Genomic DNA, 20,983 nt, shown 5'->3' on the forward strand with positions numbered 1-20,983 from the left:
CTCCCCACGGAACTGAAGTCCTAGCCTATGGATAGGTGGGAATGGACCATGGGACAATTTCCAAAATAGAGCTGGGTGAAGCAAAAGAAGACTAGGGCCTCAAGAATCTTGAACTTTCCAGAAGGAGGAGACTAGACCTTGGGGCTGAGAGAAACTGTGGAGTGTAAGAAAGATGGGATGTAGAAGAGTAGGAAGAGAAAGGAGCAGGGAGATGGGGTGCACTGAAGTGCTGGGTGTATTAGCCAAGTAGGGGAAGAGACTTGTGCAGGATTAATCTAGGTTTGCAATTCACATTCACAGGCACAGACTAAAAAAGGTGAAAAACAGAAGTTTTTCTTCTCAGATACTTGATTTAAACAAGAAATAAGAAAAAAGAGGAAACAGCATAAAAGTAATACGCAATTAACAGACATAGTGATCACCAAGACAAAATAAGAAACAAACAGATAACAGATACATACAACGTATTTTTTCACCACTTCAAGGAAGCTCCAACTTGGATTCCAACAGCTGGGAGAGCCTGAGTTACAGCAATCCAGAGTCTCAAGTGGGACACTGGTGAGTGTTAGGCAAGGGGTACCAACTTCCTAATTGAATTCTCAAAGTCCCTTTCCTCTAAGGGATTTTTAATAGACTGAGAACAAAGAAAGTTGCACCAGATATTCTCATTTGATATATAATTCTTGAGATAGAACAGCCCCCCTCAGGTACAAAGAGGTTCATTAAAATAATATTTATTTTTATTCCTTTAGAAGGACTATCTTTACTCCAGGAACTAGCCAGGTTTTCAGGGCAAACACAGGTCTACCATTAAGGATGTTCATTAACCAAGGCTCCAGGAAGATGGCCAGTCCTCCCAATACCTCCTGAGATTTATTAGATGTTAAGGAAGCCTTCCAAAGTTTTCAGCAAATAAATTTACACAAAGGCATGCCTGAGACTTATTGGGATTCCTCACTTTCCCTACAGCTTGATAAATCCTAATTGACATATATATAAGCCCATCAAACTCATTACTGCATTTGGTCCTTACAACCACTTTGGGAAATAAGTACTTGGAAGATAGATACTATTCTAGAGGTAGTTTGAAGAGACCATTTCCAGGGGAAGGGTCCGACTAAGCCACTCAGATATAAAGCTTCAGACAGTAAGTTTCTTGTGTGTATGATTGGGCTTTATCTGTCTTTGAGTTCCCAACATAGAGCCTGGCATAGTACAGACACTTAATAAATGCTTCTTTTTGTGATGGACTTGGCTCTTTTCAACAATGAGATGATTCAAGGTAATTCCAATAGGCTTGTGATGGAGAGAGCCATCCGGATCCAGAGAGGACTAACTTTGGAGACTGAATGTGGATCAAAGCAGAGTATTCTCACTTTTGTTGTTGTTTGCTTGTTTTTGTTTTTTTGTTTTTTCTCTTGTTTTTCCTTTTGACCTGATTTTTCTCGCACAGCATTACTAATATGGAAATATGTTTAGAAGAATCACACATGTTTAACCTAGATAGGATTTCTTGCCGTTTAGGGGAAGGGGGTGGAGGGGAGGGAGGAAGAAAAATTTGGAACACAAGGTTTTGCAAGGGTGGATGTTGAAAGCTATTTTTGCTTGTATTTGGAAAAATAAAAAAGCTATTATAAATTTGCAACAACAGAGAAGAACGCTTGTTGCTTTGTCTTGATGTGAGGATTTAAACCTGCGACCTTGAGGGCTCCAAGTTCCCGGAGGAGGTCCGGCGCCCGCCTAGCAAGGGGCAGATAGTGGGATGCAACTGGCCCAGGAGGAGGGCGGGGAAGGATGGATGACGCGAGAGGAGGGGTTCCCCAGCGGAGGCTGCAGGGCCAGGAGGCGGGGCCGGGCTCTGCCCGCCCCTTCCGCAGCTGGAGCAGGGCCATGGCCGGGCCTGGGCGGGAGTCCGGGGCCGCCGAGGACGCCGATTTTGCGGATTTGAGCGACTCGGAGTTCCCCGACTTTTCGGAGCTAAGGTGAGAGGTGATGCGGGAGCGATCGGAGCGGGAAGGGAGGAGGGAGCGAGGCTTCAAAGCCCCGGGGGCCGGGGAGGCGAGTGCATCCCTCACCTGGAGGGAGCGGACCCGCTACCCACTCACCTGCAGCCCTTCGGGCCAGAGGATGCGCTAATCTGAGAGGCAGGCGAAGAACAGGGGCTTCGAAGCGATCCTCGAGCTCGCGCTCCCCACCTGTCTCTGTGTCCATCTGTCTGTCTGTTTCTCTCCGCCTGTCTCCCTCCTCCTATATGATCCTCTCCTACCCTCCTCTATCCCCACCTCCATCATTCTTCTCCCGCCCCCATTTCTCTCTGTTTCTATCTCTGTCTCTCCCTCCCTCTTTCCTTTCCTCCTTTTCTCCCTCCTTCCCTCCCTCCCTATCTCTGTCCTCAGTCTTTCTCCTTTGCTCCTGCTTCTCTCTCCTTCTGTCTCTATACACATGGAAGGTAAGAGAATAGGGCTTACTCTGACCCTCAGTGGCTTCAAGTCATCAGGTTCCTGAAAGAAGTGGAAAATGCCCATCCCTTAAAAATAGCGGGGACTCCTTTAAGTGGTGGGGAGCTACAAGTGTGAAATGTGAAAAGGCTATACCTTGGTGGATTTTGCTGGGTTCTTGGATTTTCAATCAGAGGTCTCTTGAGTTCAGAATGAAATTCTGCTACTTGCTACTTCCTGCGTGATCTTGAGCAAATCGCATTCATTTCTTTTGACTTCGATTTCTGCATCTGTAAAATATGCAGATCCCTTCCGGCTCAAAGGAACTGGTGTTTAATCTTGTTCCTAGGTAAGACTTTCTGGGGAGAGAAGGCAGAAAAGATATATTTAGACATGAATGTAACATAAAAGCAAAAACATTAATAAAACTTTTTTTTTTTTTAAGTAGTGGCTTTATTAGGCCTACATCCACAAAAGTTCAAATACAGAGGAAAAAGATATATACACACACACATACATATATATAATATGTATCTATATGTGTGTATGTATATATATATATGTATATATTTATAGCAATACTCTTTGTGTTGACAAAGAATTAGAAATTGAGGGGATGCCCATCAAATGGGGAATGACTTATTGGGTATAGTGTCTGATCATGACTACTATTGTGCTATAAGAAATGACAAAGGGGTTGGTTCCAGAAACCCCTGGGGAAGACCTGTGTAAATTGATGCAAAGTGAAGTGAGCAGAACCAGGAGAACAGTTTAGCAATCTTGTAACAGTAACAGTAATCTTGTAACCAGTAATAGCAACCTTGTAACCAGTAGCAGCAACCTTGTAACTAGTAGCAGCAACCTTGTAAAGACAATCCACTTTAAAAGACTTAGGAACTCTGTCACAAAAAGCAGCCACAATGCCAGATTGAAGATGAAATAGCCCACCCACCTCCTGATGGATTCAGTGCAGATAGAGATATTTTTTGGATATGGCCAGTTGAGTTTGTTTTGGCTGGCTCTATATGTTTGTAATTGGAGTTTTGTTTTTCTTTCTTTCTAATTTTGGAGGGCAGAGGTTTGTAAAGGGCTGAAACTCTTGAGTTGATGCACTGAGGTCGTACAAGGGATTCGGATTGGACAATACTCTATTAGCATATGCTTGGAAAATGGCCCTTCCCACTATTCTGTGCTGACTCGATAATTGGTGTATACAGAGAATTGTAGGAGGGATTCCAATTGTGGAGTAAGACTAGCCAGAGTCACATTTTGCTCAAGAGATGAAGAGGAGAGGTCATGGAGATCCTGCGCCCATCCAATTCACTTCTATCCCTAAAGACCAAGAATAAAGAACAAGGACTTTTGCTTATCTTGACTCCAGCTGATTCTAAGGTATCCAGGGTGCTAACTCGGTCTTCACAGAGGTTGGAGGGAGAGAAGACAGATCTTCTTTTTAAAAATTAATTTGAATATAAGACAAAACAACTAAAGTTATGGGGGAATCAGAAGAGTTGTGGTTTCAGAATGGGAAATAAATAGATGTCTTGGTTTGGAAAAAAAGAGAGAAAGGTAGATTGTCTACTCTATAGTCCAATGAATTTGGCTTGGTTGGTCTTGACAAAAGAATAAGATTTGTGAACCCTTAAGACAAAGAACTGGTTTTCAGGAAGAACCAGCATGGCTTCATCAACAACAAACAGAGCATGTTCCACTAACCTGGTTTTCTAAAAAGGATAGATCGGGGAATTCTATAAAATCTAGGCTACTTGTTAGTAACCTCAGTTCTGTGAACTTGTTTTTATTTTTATTATATTATAGCTTTTTATTTACAAGATATATATGCATGGGTAATTTTTCAACATTGACAATTGCAAAACCTTTTGTTCCAACTTTTCCCCTCCTTCCCCCACCCCCTCCCCCAGATGGCAGTTGACCAATACATGTTAAATATGTTGATGTATAAGTTAAATACAATATATGTATACATGTCCAAACAGTTATTTTGCTGCAAAAAAAAATCAGACTTTGAAATAGTGTACAATTAGCCTGCGAAGGAAATCAAAAATGCAGGTGGACAAAATAGAAAGATTGGGAGGGAATTCTTTGTAATGGTTCATAGTCATATCCCAGAGTTCTTTCACTGGTTGTAGCTGGTTCAGTTCATTACTGCTCTATTGGAACTGATTTGGTTCATTTCATTGTTGTTGAGCGCCCTGTCCATCAGAATTGATCATCATATAGTATTGTTGTTGAAGTGTATAATGATCTCCTGATTCTGCTCATTTCACTCAACATCAGTTCCTGTCAGTCTCCCCAGGCCTTTCTGAAATCATCCTATTGGTCATTTCTTACAGAACAATAATATTCCATGTTATTCATATACCACAATTTATCCAGCCATTCTCTAATTGATGGGCATCCACTTAGTTTCCAGTTTCTGGCCACTACAAAAAGGGCTGCCATAAACATTCTTGCACATACAGGAATTGGTTTCCTTTGTAATCCTTCTGAGAAGGGGCCCATAGGCTTACCCAGACTGCCAAGGGTGTACATGACACAGAAAAGGTTCAAAACCCTTAAAATAGATATGACCATTGTTTAGTGATATTTGAAGGACTGTCATGCACAAGAGAGAATAGAATTAGTTTGCCTGGGCCCAGAGAAGAAAATTTATCACAATGAGGGAAAATTGCAAAAAGCCAGATTTCAGATTCATTATCTGAAAAACTTCCCAGTGGTGAGAACTATTTAAAAGTATAATGGACTGCCATGATAAGTAATGAGTTCCCCATCCCTGGAAGTCTTCAAATCAAATTTAGATGACAGTTTGTTGGGAATGCTGTTTTGAGGATTGGGTATTACTGATCACATTCTCTGTGGGTTAGAGGTCAACAAATATTTGAGTGTCTCTTCCAACACCTACTTAACAAGTACTTTTCTCACAACAACCTCTTTAGGTTAATAGTGCAAGTATTTCTACCACCATTCTTTTGGACATTTAAAAAAATAGTATTTTATTTGTCCAAATACATGTAAAAATAGCTTTCAACATTCACCTTTGCAAAACCTTGTATTCCGAATTTTTCTCCTTTTCTCCTCTCTCTCCAAGACAGTAAGCAATCCGATATAGGTTAAATATGTGCAGTTCTTCTAAACATATTTCCATATTTGTCATGCTGTGAAAAAAACAGTTATCACCATTTTACAAAGAAGGAAACTGAGGCTCAATTAAGTGACTTGTCCATAACAAATATTAGAGTCAGAATGGCACCCATATTTTCCAGACTCTCAGCCCAGCATTGAATATTAAGTTACACCATGCTTTGAAGCTGGGAATGGTGCCAGGAAGCTTGGGTATTTGGGAAAGGAGGAAGTATTTTTTAAATACCTACCATGTGCTAAGCACTTTATAGATATTATCTCCTTTGATTCTTAAAACAGCTTTGAGATTCAAGTGCTATTCTTGGCCCCATTTCACAGAGGAAGAAATTGAAACACATAAAAATACAGCTAAATTTCTAAATCCAAATTTGAATCCAGGGCTTCCTGACTTACAGCTCTTTCCACTGTGCCACCTAACCCCATATGGCTGAAAGCTCAGCATTGTCTATTTTCAGAGATATTGAAGAACTTGGAAACCAATCTGGCAGCTCTTTGGGGAACCCCAGAAAGCAAGCTGACTCCCAGGGCCGGGGAAACGGAAGCGAGAGGCAGATGTCCCAACACCAATGGAGAGGTTCCAGCTCAGGTACTTGTGGGTCACTGACCTGTCCACACAGAGCTGGTGTGAGCAGCAGATGGTGTACAGGAAGGAGCTCCCAGGTTTCCAGTCGGTGGAAAAGGCTGCTGTGCTGGATGCCGGATCCAGTATCCACCTGGCCAGAGGTAAGAAAGGGAGCCACAGGAACTGTAATGCTGCCCTCTGACCCCGGCCTCCAGTAAAACCCAGAATTTGGCCCTAAAAGTGGGCCGTGGTTCTGGAGCTGGAAGGAAACTCAGAGGCCAGTCAATCCAATCCTCTAATTTTATAGATAATTATAGTGATTGCCATAAAAGCCAGCATTTATATTGTGCTTTAAGCTTTAACCCCTTTACATAAATTATATCTCTTGGTCCTTACCCTTATGAGGTGAGTGCTATTATGATTCTCATTTCATGAATGAGGAAACTGAGGTAGAGAGAGATTAAACAAGGATACCTCAGAATGCCTGTCTACCCCTAGCTGTCTGCAGTGGAGAATCTGAGCTTCATTGAGGTGATGAGTGACTTGCCTAATGGCTCATAAGTAGTAAGCAATGGGAGATGGGACTTGAACCCAAGTCTTCTTTTCCACATTGAGAGAACACGTCACTGTTGACATGGGATCCAGGTATCTTGCCTCTTGCATCTTGTGGTTACTGCTTATAAAATTGATCCTGCCTCTTGAGAGCCTTAGCAACCTTCCAAATCATCATAGTTCAGGTGATTTTGATGTTACTTTGTACACATTATTATATTGTAAATATATATTTACATATAAAGTATAAATAAGTAAATATATATAAATATGTTTATATATAAGATATATATGTAAATATAGATTATATATAAATATAAATAAGTATCTATAAATTAAATAAACATGCATATAAAATATATGTTATATATAAAACATAAATGTAAATATAAATTTATATATGTATATATAAATATATATTATTGTGTATATAAGTATATGTGTGTATGTATGTGTGTGTGTATATATATATATATATATTATATATATGCTACTGTAATATTATGTTCTAGGCTTTTGAAAGTTGGCTGTCCCTTATGTAAGAAGATTATAGTCTTAAAACTGGCTGGGAGGGACCTTAGAGGTCACCTTAGTCCTGCCACTTCATTTTACAGAGGAGGAAACTGAGGCCCAAGGAGACTGAGTCACCATCCTTTGACCCAGTTTATTGTACCTACTTTTGAATGTTAGAGATTTTTAAAGACTGGCCAGTCATATTAAGAGCAATAATTTAGATTATAGGAGTATATTGGATTTCAAATGAGGCCAATAAGAGGTGACCAGAGGCAGGAGTCACCCAGGAGGGGGTTGGTGCAGTGTGATGGCCCTCAGGCAATGGCCAGAGAAGGAAGGTGGTGAATGATGGGCCCGTGGGGGGCCACCTTCAATGGATGGCCCATCCTCCGAGCTTACTGTGCTGATGTCATGCTGTCTAGGCTGGGACACTGAGGTCTCTGCCAGCATCAGACCAGCTCAGAAATGCAAAAAGGGCCAGGGCCAGAGTCGGGTCAGGTGTTTCTGATTGGTTATCTCCTTATGATGTCACAGGCAGAGAACCGCCAGCAGCCTCCCTCAGGTACCACAAGGAGCTGGATGATGTTAGCATGGAAGGAAGGTTCTAGATAAGGCTCACTGCAGAGGTCTTAGGCAACATGAGTGGACAGGAAGTCATGGAGCTTAACAATAGTCCTCTTCTCTGGCCATTGAATGTCTCCATGTCACTCAGGACAACTTTCAAGGTCCAGATTCCTTCTCAAGAAACCCATTCATTTCTGAGAAGGTAGAAAATGACCCAGAGGCATTTATCCCTTCTTTGAGCAGAACTCTATCACATTCAGCTTTATAATACAAGGTGTCTCAAAAATCTTAGTGCAGTTTTAAGCTTTTAAACTGCACCAAGACTTTTGGGACACCCTGTATTATTACAGTAGATCACTAGCATTTTTTTTTCTTTTCCCCCCCTGAGGCAGTTGGGGTTAAGTGACTTGCCCAGGGTCACACAACCAGGAAGTGTTACGTGTCTGAGGTCAGATTTGAACTCAGGTCCTCCTGACTTCAGGCTGGTGTCCTATTCACTGTTCCATTTAGCTGCCCCATTCAGCAGCATTTATTTAGAGTTTGTAAAGTACTTTGCAAATATTATTTTATTTGATCCTTACAAACCCCTGTTATTCCTATTTCACAGAAGCAGAAACTGAGGCAGACAGGGTGAAGTATCACACAGCTAGTACTTGTTTGAGACTGGATTTGAACTCAGGTCCAGCACTATATCCATTGAATCATCTAGCTTCTAGAATTCCAGACCCTTCATTTCCTGGATGATGAAGTATTCTATAGGCAGAAAAGGTCTCTCTGTTCACAGCAGAACTGAGTGATGATGCCTTGGGGTGTGACGTGTGAAGGGCGTGGCCAACAAGAAGGGTCTTCTGGGTCTTTGGCAAAAATACACTTAGAGTGTCCTCATCCTAGGCCTTTAGGGGCATCACAGTGCACAAGCCCCAGGTCTAGAGTCAGGAAGACTCAGCATCCTAAATTCAAATCCAGCCTCAGATACTTCCTAGATGGATGACCCTGGGCAGGTTACTTCACTCTGTTTGCCTCAGTTTCCTCATCTGTAAAATGAACTGAAGAAGGGAATGGCCAACTGCTCCAGGATCTCTGCCAAGAAAGCCCCAGATGGGGTCACAAAAAGTCAGACACAACTGGAAAATGACTGCCCTCACCCCATCTGGGATGGCCCTGACTGCATAAACTCTCTCTGCCCCATGGAGGGGCCTTTTCTGTGGAGACTGTGGCTTTTCAGCTTCATCTCTCCCAAGTCTATTCAGAGGCTCCTGAACCTTCTCCCATTCTCAAGTCTGGGAAACGTAATCATTCTGAGAAAGAGAGAGATACAGAGAAATAAACACAGAGACAGAGACACACAGAGAGAGATGGGAACACAGAGAAACAAGGATGCAGAGAGAAAGACACAGATAGACACAGAGACAGAGACACACACAGAGAGAGACAGAGACACAGATAAACACAGAGAGACACACAAAGAGAGATGGGAACAGAGAGAAACAGGGATGCAGAGAGAAAGACACAGATAGACACAGAGACAGAGACACACACACACACAGACACAGAGAGAGATGGGAACACAGAGAAACAGAAATGCAGAGAGACGAGGCCACAGAGAGAGATGGGGGGACACACACAGAGATGGGGACATACACACACAGAGAAAGAGAGATAGAGACACACATAGAGAGAGAGAGAGACGGGGACACAGAGACAGACCCAGAGAAGGACAGAGAGAGGGAGAAACAGAGAGCCACTGAGAGATAGAGACAGCAGGTGTTTGGGGTAAGGCTCCTGCTGTGAGGAGAGAGGGACAGAACCAGCACTAACCCGATTCTCCTTTCAGAGCTGGAGCTCCATGACCTTGTAAGCATCCACACCTCCACTAAGGAAGACACGTGGGCAGTGAAGCTGCTGAACATTCTCTCTATGATACCCACCCTGCAAGCAGGTGAGGGGCTGTGGGAATGCAGATCAGAGCGGGAAGGGGCCAGCGAGTCTATAGATGAAGGACGGCCCTTCTTTGACTAGGCTGCATTGGTTTCAGCTGCTAAAGCTCTATCTATGGGCTAGGAAAAAAAACAGACTGAATATGAAGAATTCTGAGAGAAATAGAAAAACATAAATGAGCTGATGCAGAGCAAAGTGAGCAGAACCAGGAAGGGCATTAACCTGCCCACTACAAGGTTGTACATGCAAAGAGCAAAAAAATAAAATAAAAAATGAAACTGAATGCTTTGTAATTTTAATGACTGCCCCTCCCCTAAAGCAATAAGATGAACCCTCCCTCCCCGCTCCTTCTTTTGCAGAGGAAGTACTATGGAACACAGCTGTTCTGGCCCAGGCATAACTCAGACCATTCCAGTGGGTCAGATTTGGGGTGGGGACTGAGGTAGACACTTGAAGAATCTAACATTTACTAGAAAAGAATTGTATGGGAAAACTCTTCAGTAATAATAAAGAAAATAATAATAATGATGATACAGCAGTAGTTAACATTTATACAGTGCCTGCTTTGTTCCAAGCCCTTTACAATTATAACCTCATTGAGCTCCACCACAACCTTGGGAAATAGATGCTATTATTATTCCCATTTTACAGATGAGAAAACTGAGGTAGACGGAGGTTAAATGACTTATCTAGAGTCACACAATTAGTATCTGAGGCTGGATTTTAACTCAGATCTTCCTGACCTCAAACCTAGAGCTCTATCCCTTGTGTCACCTAGTTTGCTCCAATAGGCAAGCATTCAGAATTGATTTAATTAGGCATTGCTACCCTGCCTCCAAATTTACCAAGGTGGACACTAGTTAGGAACATATGTGAAACCCAAGATGTCACTGACTCCTCGTACTCTGTGCTTTTGTACCTAAATTCAGGAAGTCTTACAGATCTACATAGAAATGGGAGCGATCTTCTCCCTCTATGGATAGGGAAGGTATATGTAACCAAAGGAGAAATAGAGAAGATTTCAGAAAAGAAATGGACAATTTTGATTGCATTAAAGTAAGAAGTTTTTCACAAATCAAATCAATACAGATAAAATGAGAAAAAAAGCAGGTAACTGGGAAAAATATTTGCAGTAAATTTCATATATATGTATATGTATACATGCATATACATACAAATAATGCTGCTAGAATATTTTGATATGAATGGATCCTTTCTTTCTGTCATTGAACCCATTGGGAGTGTTTAACCCAGGAGTGGGACCCTAGGGCAGGTCAAAGGGAATAAGAAATTTATTTTCTCAATTTAGTCATTATTTTCTCCAATAATGAGAAATAGATCACTTAATGAAGATGCTAAGGCCTTTGGATTGTTACTTGTGATTGGAAGGTACCTACTGAGGCCCCGTCTGTCTTTTCTCTTGTTTTATTAAAATTGTATTGATTTAGGTAGTAAGGGTGCTTTATATCACTTTCATTTCCAAAAATATCCCTTCCTTTTCCTCACCTGAAAGCCATCCCATGAAACAAATAATAACAAAGAGGGGGGATAAGAGCCAGTTGAGCAAAATTAATTAATACTTTGCCCCAATGAGACAGTGTAACTACACAACATTCAGTTTCAATTTTTAAAAAATGATTGTTCTTTCTATTTACATGATCATAGTTATTGATATTTTGCTTTCCTGGTTCTCCCTATTTAATTTGTATCAGTTCATATGTGGGTTTTTCCTTATTTTAAGAATGCCTCAACTATGTCTCTTTTGTTAAATGTTCATTTCTTTGTGTTGATGATTATTCTCAGCTTTGCAGAAGTTATTTTGGTTCCTTTGCCTTTAGAATTTCTCCGAGACTCCAAAATTGAATGATTCAAATCTGGGTTCTTTATAGCTCTAGTTCTTTCTCCTGGATACTTGCAAAATAAGTTGTTTTTGAATGAGTGATGAATGAAAACGCATTTATAAACCCCTGATATGTATCTGGCATAGTACCAAAAGTTGAAGCTTCCCTCTGCTTTTCTGTATTCTTCATATTCTGTTCCATTTCATTATTGTGTTCCATTCCATCCTAATTTGTTTAACCATTCTTCAATTGATGGCTACTTACCTTTTCACTATAGAAATTCTCCCCCTGCCCCAACTCCAAGAAACCATCCCTACTTTTGTCCCATGTTTCCAAATTATTATTTAGAAGAAAACAGGGAATGCTACTTATATGATGAGGCATTGGACTCTAAGGATACTTCCCTCTGTCTTTTTTTTTTTTTCGGGGGGGGGGGGTTGATCTCTGTTTGGAAGCAGGGAAGCCTCAAACCAGAGTGGGGGGATGGGGAAATGAATGGATTACCTGGGAGTGATGTTACGTTCTGTTCTCTGACAGGTGGGACAATCCGGGAGTTCCCAGTCTTTGGGGAAATAGAAGGGGTGTTCCTGGTTGGGGTGATCGATGAGTTACATTACACTTCAAAGGGGGAACTGGAACTGGCTGAGTTGAAAACTCGCAAGCGACCCATGATGCCATTGGAGGCTCAGAAGGAGAAAGACCGTTTCCAGGTGTGTGTGGCAGAACATATAAATGTGTACACAGTATATATGTGTGTATATGTGTGTGTATATATATGCACATATGTACTATAATATGTACTATATATTTAACGATGTATAATATAATAATATGTAACTATAAGATAACATATATAACATAAACAAAAGTATATATTTAACTATATTGTAGAATTTTTTTAGAATATATAGTTATACATATACTATATTTATATCCTCTATGTATATATATTCACTATTTGTATAAGTGTATCTATACACTGTCGGTTTGTATATTTCCCGAGAATACATATATATCTAACTATATATAATCTAATTTATACATATGTACTCTAGACATGAAATCTCCTTATATAATAGCGAAATGTCATAATTCCAGTTCCCAGTTATTTCCAAACCCTGTTGCCTGAGTTCTGCCCATCCTCTTCCTACCCCTCCTTTGGAACTTAGATTCTGTCTTGGGGATCCTGAGTCCTACATGCTAGTACTCAACCCCTGCCAATCCTTCCAATTGGTTATGTTCTCCCTTTTCTCCTGCCTTTTCTGCATTGTTTTCTCTTATTAGAATATGAATTCCTCAAAGGCAAAAATTGTTTACTTATATTTGCATTTTCTATATTTGCACATTTGTGTTATATTTGCATATATTTGTACCTATGACAGATGCATAATAGGGAATTTGTAAATGCTTTTTCATTCATCATTCACTCAAAAAACAACTTATTTTATAAGTAGCCAAGAAAGAGCTAGAGCTGCAAAGGAACCTAGATTTGAATCACGCAGGTTTATTTTGGAGTCTTGGAGAAACTCTAAAGGCAAAGGAACCAAAATAACTTCTTCAAAGCTGAAGAATGAAAGTTAACAAAAGAGACACAATTGAGGCATTCTTAAAATAAGGAAAAACCCACCCACTAAAATGAATTTCATATTTGGTTTGCAAATAGTCTAAAAAAGGCAAACACTAGAAAAATAGAAGGGCAGCTAGAGGGCGCTGTAATGCATAAAGTGCCAAGCAAGAATCTTCCTGAGTTCAAATCCAGCCTCTGATGCATACTAGCTGTGTGACCCTGGGCAAGTCACTTAACTCTGTCTCAGTTTCCTCATCTGTAAAATGAACTGAAGAAGGAAATGGCAGACCACTCCAGTATCTACCCCCAAATTCCCAAGTTAGATCACCACAAAACAACTCCACCACAGCAGAAAGATGGATGTGAACTTATCAAGAAAAGGCTAAATTGCCAAATCTTATCTTTATAGATTATTTAAACAACTTGAGTTGTAAGTTAAAAGGAAGAACAAAGGAGAAGCATCAAAGACAACTTAAAGAATTGGGAGGAGATGAGGGGGGAAAAGCTGAATGACTCTTTTGTGGACTAAACCTTATGACCCTCACATGTGTAGATCTTTATCTGGTGGAAAGAATCACTGGGAGAAATGTTTGGTTTAGGGAGTGGGAAAATAGGAGATAAGGATGAGGCTAGTGTAGGAGATGGCCCCCACCCAGTCCAGAGTCTAGGGAGAGTCTTTTCTTTAAACTCTCAACAAGAATGAATACTATGGGAGAATAAGATAAAATCTGTGTGGACAAATAACAGCCTCAAAAGAAGGAAAGAGATTAAAAATCAGTGGAAGCAAATAATAGCCTCAAAGGAAGGAAGGGAATAAAAATCAGTCCCTAACCCAATAATACCAAAAATTAAAAATCAATATATAAGAAGGAAAGGGAAGAAAACAAACTTTGGTCAAAACTTTGAATATAAATGAATTAGGCAATCCAAGAAGACCCAAAGAATGGCAATGGAAAAAACATTTCATTGTAGATAAGATACAAGTCTATAAAATGAAGAAACAGAGGCAATCAGGGTTAAGTGGGTTGCCCAGGTCACACAGAGCTAGTAAGTTTCTGAGGCCATATTTGAACCAGATCTTTCTGATTGAGCTCTATGTGCCTCAGTTTCCTCATCTGTAAAATGAGCTGGCAAATGCTCCAACTATTGCACCCCACCTAGCTACCCCAAGAAACAAACTTAATGAAAATGAGAGTCTAGAATGAAATTTACTGTGAATGAATGAATGGAGGGAATGAAAAAAAAAAAAAAAAAAACATTTGCTAAGTATTGATGATGTCCCCAACACTATATGTTGGAGATACAAAAAGAAAAAAGGCAGAACTCTTCTTTTGTCCAAGATTTGATCCTGTAATTTGGGGAAATGATACATAAAACTAAGGTCAGGCTGTGATCAACTATGAAGGTCTTGATTCTTCTCAGCAGTTCAGTGATCTGAGGCAATCCCAATGAACTTTATGATGGAAAACACCATCTGCATCCAGAAAGAGAACTATGGAGATTGAATGTAAATCAATATGTGATATATTCACTTTTTTCCCTGTTTTTTTTCTCTCGTGGTTTTTCCTGTTTCGTTCTGATTTTTCTCTCCCAATATGATTTATGATGAAATATGTATTTTAAAAGTTAATATACATGGATAGCCAGAAACAAAGAAAACAATTTTTAAAAAAAACTAAGTAAAAAAAAATTAAGGTCACTTGCAGAATGTCTATAATACCCTAAGAATATAATGTTATACCTGAGGGGGATACCAATAAGAAAGCAGTCCCTGTCCTCAGGAAGTTTAAATTCTAATGGGGAAAACCAGACTTCTGGAGGAGGGGTGTTGCAATGGCAGTACTGACTTGGCAGTTGCGTAAGAGTTGGACAGGGAAAGTAGGAAAGGGAAGTAGACAGAAATTTAGTAAGCCCACCTCAGCAGAACTAACAGCAAGAAGGTAATTGTAAATTGAAGGATGACATTGTGGGCCAAGGGAAGCACTCATCAGTCAAGACAGCACGGGTGCTTGGGTGGGAGTTCCAGAGCTGAATGAATGGGTTAAGTACCCAGGGTTTGGTCTGTAGACTTGATGGGTCTGTCCGAGGGTACCAGGTCAGAGGATGGCCAATGTATGGCTGTTGTTTGTCCTTCCTTCTTGATGTTCTTAACATTTTATTTTTTTTCTCCGGAGCCATCTGGGCCTAGTGGCCAGATATAGATTAGGATAATGGAGAAGGCTCCGGTTTGGACATTTGTTGGATTAGTCCAGAGTGGGAAGCCAGCTAGAGAGCACAGCCAGAATCCATCAGTCAAGTCATTAGGGGTTTCCAAAGGGTGTCCTAAGCACACTGAGTTAATGATAACCTAGATTAGAATGGCAGCTAAAAGAGACATTTCAAAGCTGACTTTGGTCATTCTGCTCTGACTCCCTCCTAGAGGGGAAAATAGGCTTTTAGTCTTTGTTCATGATAATGATTCATATTCATCGATGGCTTCACTGCTCCCAAAATAATCTTTCTAAAGCACAGGTCACTCTCTTGGCGAAGAATCTCAAGTCCATCTCTGAAATAAAATACAAACTCCTCTGTTTAATATTTAAAGCCCCTCAAGGTCTGACGCCAGCCTGCCTTCCCAGATTTACTTTATATTCTTGTTGTTCAGTCGTTTCAATCATGTCTCACTCTTTGTGGTCCCATTTGGGGTTTTCCTGGCAAAGAAAGTGGTTTGCCAGCTCATTTTACAGATGAGGAAACTGAGGCACATAGAGCTCAAGTGACTTGCCCGAGGTCACCCAGCTAGTAAGTGTCAGCTGACCTGACCCCAAACCCTTTCTATCCAGCCCTTATTTCACATTATTCTCCCTTATGCATTCTCTTTTCCAACAACCAGTCCCTTTGCTGTTTCTGGCGTAAAAAATTGTTCCCCTATATTTGGAATGCCTTCCTTTCCATCTTTGCCTCTTAGGATCTCAAGCTTCCATTCAAAGCCCAACTTGTGGTTGAGGTACCACCTCTTTCAGATGTTTTCTTATTTCCTTTCTGCACCCACGCCTTCTCCCTCCTTCTCCCCAGTTGTTAGCTCTTTCCTCCTTTGAGAGATGACTTTACATTTACTTGGGATATATAGTATATTTTCTTATCTGTGTCCATGTTTTATCGTCCAAGCAGACTAAGCTGCTTGAGGGCAGGAGCTGCTGGTCTTTTGACTTTGTATCCGCAGTCTTTGGCACATGGTAGGTGCTTAAATAAATGCCCAGTTTGAATTGAATTGACAAAAGATCTCTCCCTCACAGCAACCTTGTAAGGTAGGGGATATTTGTTATACTTATTTTACAGATTGGGAAACTGAGGCTCAAAATGTTTTTAATTCAATGTAGCAGCATTTAAGGAACTTTGGAAATGGTAAGTGATCTGTTTAGGATAAAAAGTTTTCCGGTGTTAACCTGGAGCCGTTCAGTGCTGATAATTACCCAACGGGGTTTGGGGGTTGAGTCTGGTTGTTTACCTTCACCATGCCTTCTCTTCCTTAGGTCAGCCTCTATAAATGCATCTTCGATGCCATGGTGCAGGGAAAGGTGACGTCTGCCAGCCTGGTTCACCACATGAAGCTTTCCCCAGAGCTGCTGCTGGGGCGCCAGGTGCAGAGCCACGCCCGGCAGGGGGGCTTCCGTGTGAAATCCTTCGGAGATCTCCTGGAGCTGACTTTCTTGTCGTTGACGCTGTCCGACCTTCCGGTCATTGACTCTCTGAAGATAGAGTACAGCCATCAGGAGACCAGCACCGTGTTGGGCACAGAGATGGTTGTCTGTGAGGAGAAGCAGGTGAGCAGGAGTGGAGCTGGGTGGAGAGCAGCAGCTCTGGTACCGTCCGAGTTGGGCCGGGCCCATTCCTTACTCTCCCCAGATCTCCCTCAGCTGCAGTCACCATAGGGACCTGAACCCTCTGAACTGAGATAGGATAATTAAAAGTCCACTGAGGTTAGACAGGATAGCAGAGGGGAAAGGCGGAATGGGGTGTCCAAAGATTGGGAATGTGTGAGGGATCAGCAAGGGGATCAGCCTCTTATTAATACATAGCACTCCATCTCTTACCTCTGCACTGGCCATATCTTCCCTTCCTCATCTCTTCCTCTTCACTTCCTCCAAAATTCACCTCAAGGACCACCTTCTTCATGAAGCCTTCCCTGATTCCTGTAGTTGCTGGCCTAATTACCTTATATTTATTTCATATTCCTTCTGTATATTCTTATAGGTTTTTCCTTTTTTTTTTGGTACCCCATGTATTTAGCATAGAACCTGGCACATAGTGGGTACTTAATAAATGCTTGTTGAGTTATTGATTGATTGAAGTATATGTTGCCTCTCCTGATAGAGTAGGGGTTGTTTCATTCTTTGTATTAGTATCCCCATTGCCTTGTAGAGTACCTGACACCATAGGTATTTAATAAATGCTGGTTGATTCATCAACTGTTTGATATACATATTGTCTCCTCTGATAGAATAGAAGATCCTTGAGAATGGGGTCTGTTTCATTCTATGTTTTGGAACCCCAGCACATTGTACAGTGCATGGAACACAATAGGTGCTTAATAACTGCTTCTTGATTAATTGTAGAAAAACTAAACTCAATTCAAGCTAAAAAATATTTTTAAAATTATTATCTTATTTTTGCATCATTTTTATTTCCAAATATATCCTTCCCTCTTCTCCTCTGCATTGAGCATCCTTTGTAACAAAGAAGAAAGACTAAAGGCAGATCACCAAGGCTAAAATGTTGACTAAATCTGATCACACATACAGTCTTCCATATCCATTTAGCATCAGTTCACGAAAGTCTCTCCAGGCCCCTCTAAAATCATCCTGCTGATTGTTTCTTATGGAACAATAATATCCCATAACATTCATATACCATAATTTATTCAGCCATGATGGGCAGCCACTGCCAAGAGGGCTGCCACAAACATTTTTGCACATGTGGGTCCTTTTCCCTTTCTTGCTCTCTTCTGTGTTGGATTCTGGGTGCAGTAGGGGAGAAAGAAAGGGAAACAAAGGGAAGAAAATAAGGTTTGTGAAGCACTTGCTTCTCTGATGATTCACCATCCGTATCTTACAGATGGGAAAACTAAGGCTCGGAGAGCCAATGTTACTAGCCCAAGATCCCCCAGTCAGTAAGTGAATGAGCATTGATACTGAGGTCTTCCTGAATCCAAGTTTTCCACTCAGACCCTCAAGCTACCCATTCATTATCCGGGGAGACAAACCCATGCCCACAGAATGGCATGTGGCATATAATTTCATAGCAAATTGTGCAGACTGGTCTCTGTACTTTCAGAATTAAAAGAAGGTAGAGACTATTATGCTAGTCCATGTTTCTCTTCCTTCCCCTTCTTTAAAAACAAACAACAAAAAAAAAAAAAACAAGTTTTGTGAATCCCTTTTGGTTTTTTGTTATTACTCCTGATTAAGGAACCTCCCCGAATAATCTTCCTCCCTTTTTTTTTTTTTTAACAGAGGAAGATAGTTAAAACCGACTGATGTGGGGACTCTTTCTGACTGTGCATGCAACATTCTGTACCATTTCTCTACCAGGAAGAGAAAACAATTGATTGGGCAGCTTCAGATGTGTGATTATATTTGTCTTGGGAATTCCTGGTGGGGAAGATTCCCTCCATAGACGCCTGTTGAGAACCTGCCTATAACATGTTGCTTTAAAGGTTTGTCTGGGTCCCGGTCAGGCTAAACGGTCACTCAAGCAGATTCTGTCAGTCCTGATTTGAATACAGACTTTCCTGGTTCCAAAGCTCCTGTCTCTCTGTCTATCTCTGTTTCTCTCCTTTTTCTTTTTGTCTCTTGTTATAGAAAGGGAAGTTTCCCCTTCACCAGCCATTCCAGAATGGGAACTTGTCTCTGATGTACTGCCAGTGTGACATTGGCCAAATTATCGAGTGTTTCTGGGACTCAGTTTCCTCCTATGTAAAATGGGGGCAGGGAGCTGGACTAGACAGCCTCGATAGCACCTTCTGTAATTAGGATCCTGGGGACCGCACAGACCCGGGGCCACCTACGTCTCACCTCCCTCGGTTTTTCCCTGCAGGTGAGGGACAAGCTTCGACACCACCTCGAGTACTGGACAGGACTCAGGGAGCCCCAGGGAGTGACCGCGAAGGAGGCGTGGAAGTGCCGCATGTGCGACTACGCTGCCATCTGCGAATGGAGGCAAGGCGGTGGCCCAAGGACTTTGTCTCAGGGACAGCGTGCCAAGGTGACCCAGTGAGGCTGGAAGACCCAGCGGAGCCAGCTTCCTCCAGGCCAGGAGGAGTCCCAGGTGTCCCTGACCAAGAACCCCATGGGAGCGGTTGACAGGGGAGCACTCTGGGAATGTGCTCATTTTGCAGCTACAACACTGCCTGATTTCCTGGGCCTCAGAGAAACACAGAATCCCCTTTTTCTCAGCGATGCATGTGGAGGAAGGGTCTGGTTCCCTGACTAGAATTCTGCTGCCCTCATCCTGGAGAGGTCCTGGAAGGGGCTGCACAGGGACTGCCCAGGGCTTTCTGGGACGGCGGGCTGAGCAGCCATTGTCCCTTCTTTTTCTTAAAGAAAATCCTGCTCTCCCATTCTTTGAGTTTTCCAAAGCAGGAGAGTCTGTGGCTTCCCAGTAACCAGTTGTCCCAAGGTCACACGCCAGGTCAGCAGCAGGGCTACAGCCAAGAGCCAGCTCTCCTCCATGGGACACTGCAGATAGGGGACAGCCTTGGGGCCAAGGCAGCAGGCTGTCTTGGCCCTTCTGCAATGGATTTTTCTTTCATAAAAACTGATTGCTGTCCTTTGTGTTCTTGACACCTTCATCTCCCTTCCCCCAGAGAACTACCCTTTGTAACCAAGAGTAAAGAAGAAAAAAATGGATGGGAACACATTGACCAAGATGGTCAAATCCACTTCCAGCCCCTTCCCTGAAGAAAGGGGGGAGGGGATTTCTTCTTTAGGATGAAGCTTCATCATTAGAATTAGATAGCCTTCATTTTGTGCTTCCTTCCTTCCTGCCTGCCTGCCTGCCTTCCTCATCCTTCCTGCCTTCCTTCCTACCTGCCTCCCTCCTTCTCTTGCTTCCTCTTACGTCCCTCTCTCCTGCCTTCCTTCCTCAACTTTCTTTCTTTCTTCATTCTTTCTTCTTCTTTCCCTCCTTTTCTTTTTTCCTTGACTCTCATTTATTTCAACACCCACAGGCCTGATTTCTGGATCGTTTCTCCCCTTTTTAAGCAGCTCAGTGGTTCCCTCACCCCCTGGAGTGCCATAATGAATGAAATTCTTCACCTTGCCTTAGAAGCATTTTATTTTTCAGTTCTGAATCAGATCCTTTGATTGTAGAAGGAAGATGGGGCAAGGGTTATTCTTCCTGCTTGATAATGGTAGAAAAAGAGGGAAGAGGCACTGACTAAATGCTTTACAAATATGAATTATTTCTCACTAAATCATTATTATAATAATAGCAAAGATTTCATTTTTTGATTTTCAATAAGTTTATTTTTAACACACATTGCTTTATTTTTTATTTTTTTAAGTTATCAAGAATTTTTAAAAAGTTATTTATTTATTGAAGTTTTTTATTTTCAAAACATATGCAAGGATAATTTTTTACTTACAAAACCTTGTGTTCCAATTCCCCCCCTTCCCTTCATCCCCTCCCCTAGATGGCAAGTAATCCAATATATGTTAAACATGGTAAAAATATATGTAAATCCAATGTCGGTATACATATTTGTACAATTATCTTTCTGTACAAGGAAAATCAGATCAAAAAGGAAAAAAAAAAGAGAAAAAAAATAAAATTCATGTAAACCACAACAAAAAGCGTGAAAATATTA

The 20,983-nt window shown here is 41.4% G+C and overlaps 1 protein-coding gene across 1 annotated transcript; it reads left to right on the plus strand.

The window, feature by feature from the left end:
- The first annotated feature begins 1,398 nt into the window (after window positions 1–1,398).
- On the plus strand, window positions 1,399–20,553 carry EXO5 (exonuclease 5). The gene is given in 7 exon segments (XM_051992123.1): window positions 1,399–1,982; window positions 6,056–6,120; window positions 6,123–6,323; window positions 9,626–9,730; window positions 12,108–12,280; window positions 16,650–16,940; window positions 19,213–20,553. Coding segments are annotated over 7 exon segments (1,203 nt in total). The 5' UTR covers window positions 1,399–1,794; the 3' UTR covers window positions 19,393–20,553.
- The last annotated feature ends 430 nt before the right edge of the window (window positions 20,554–20,983 follow it).

This window comes from Antechinus flavipes, chromosome 4 (assembly GCF_016432865.1).
Source record: "Antechinus flavipes isolate AdamAnt ecotype Samford, QLD, Australia chromosome 4, AdamAnt_v2, whole genome shotgun sequence".
NCBI classification, from domain to species: Eukaryota; Metazoa; Chordata; class Mammalia; order Dasyuromorphia; family Dasyuridae; genus Antechinus; species Antechinus flavipes.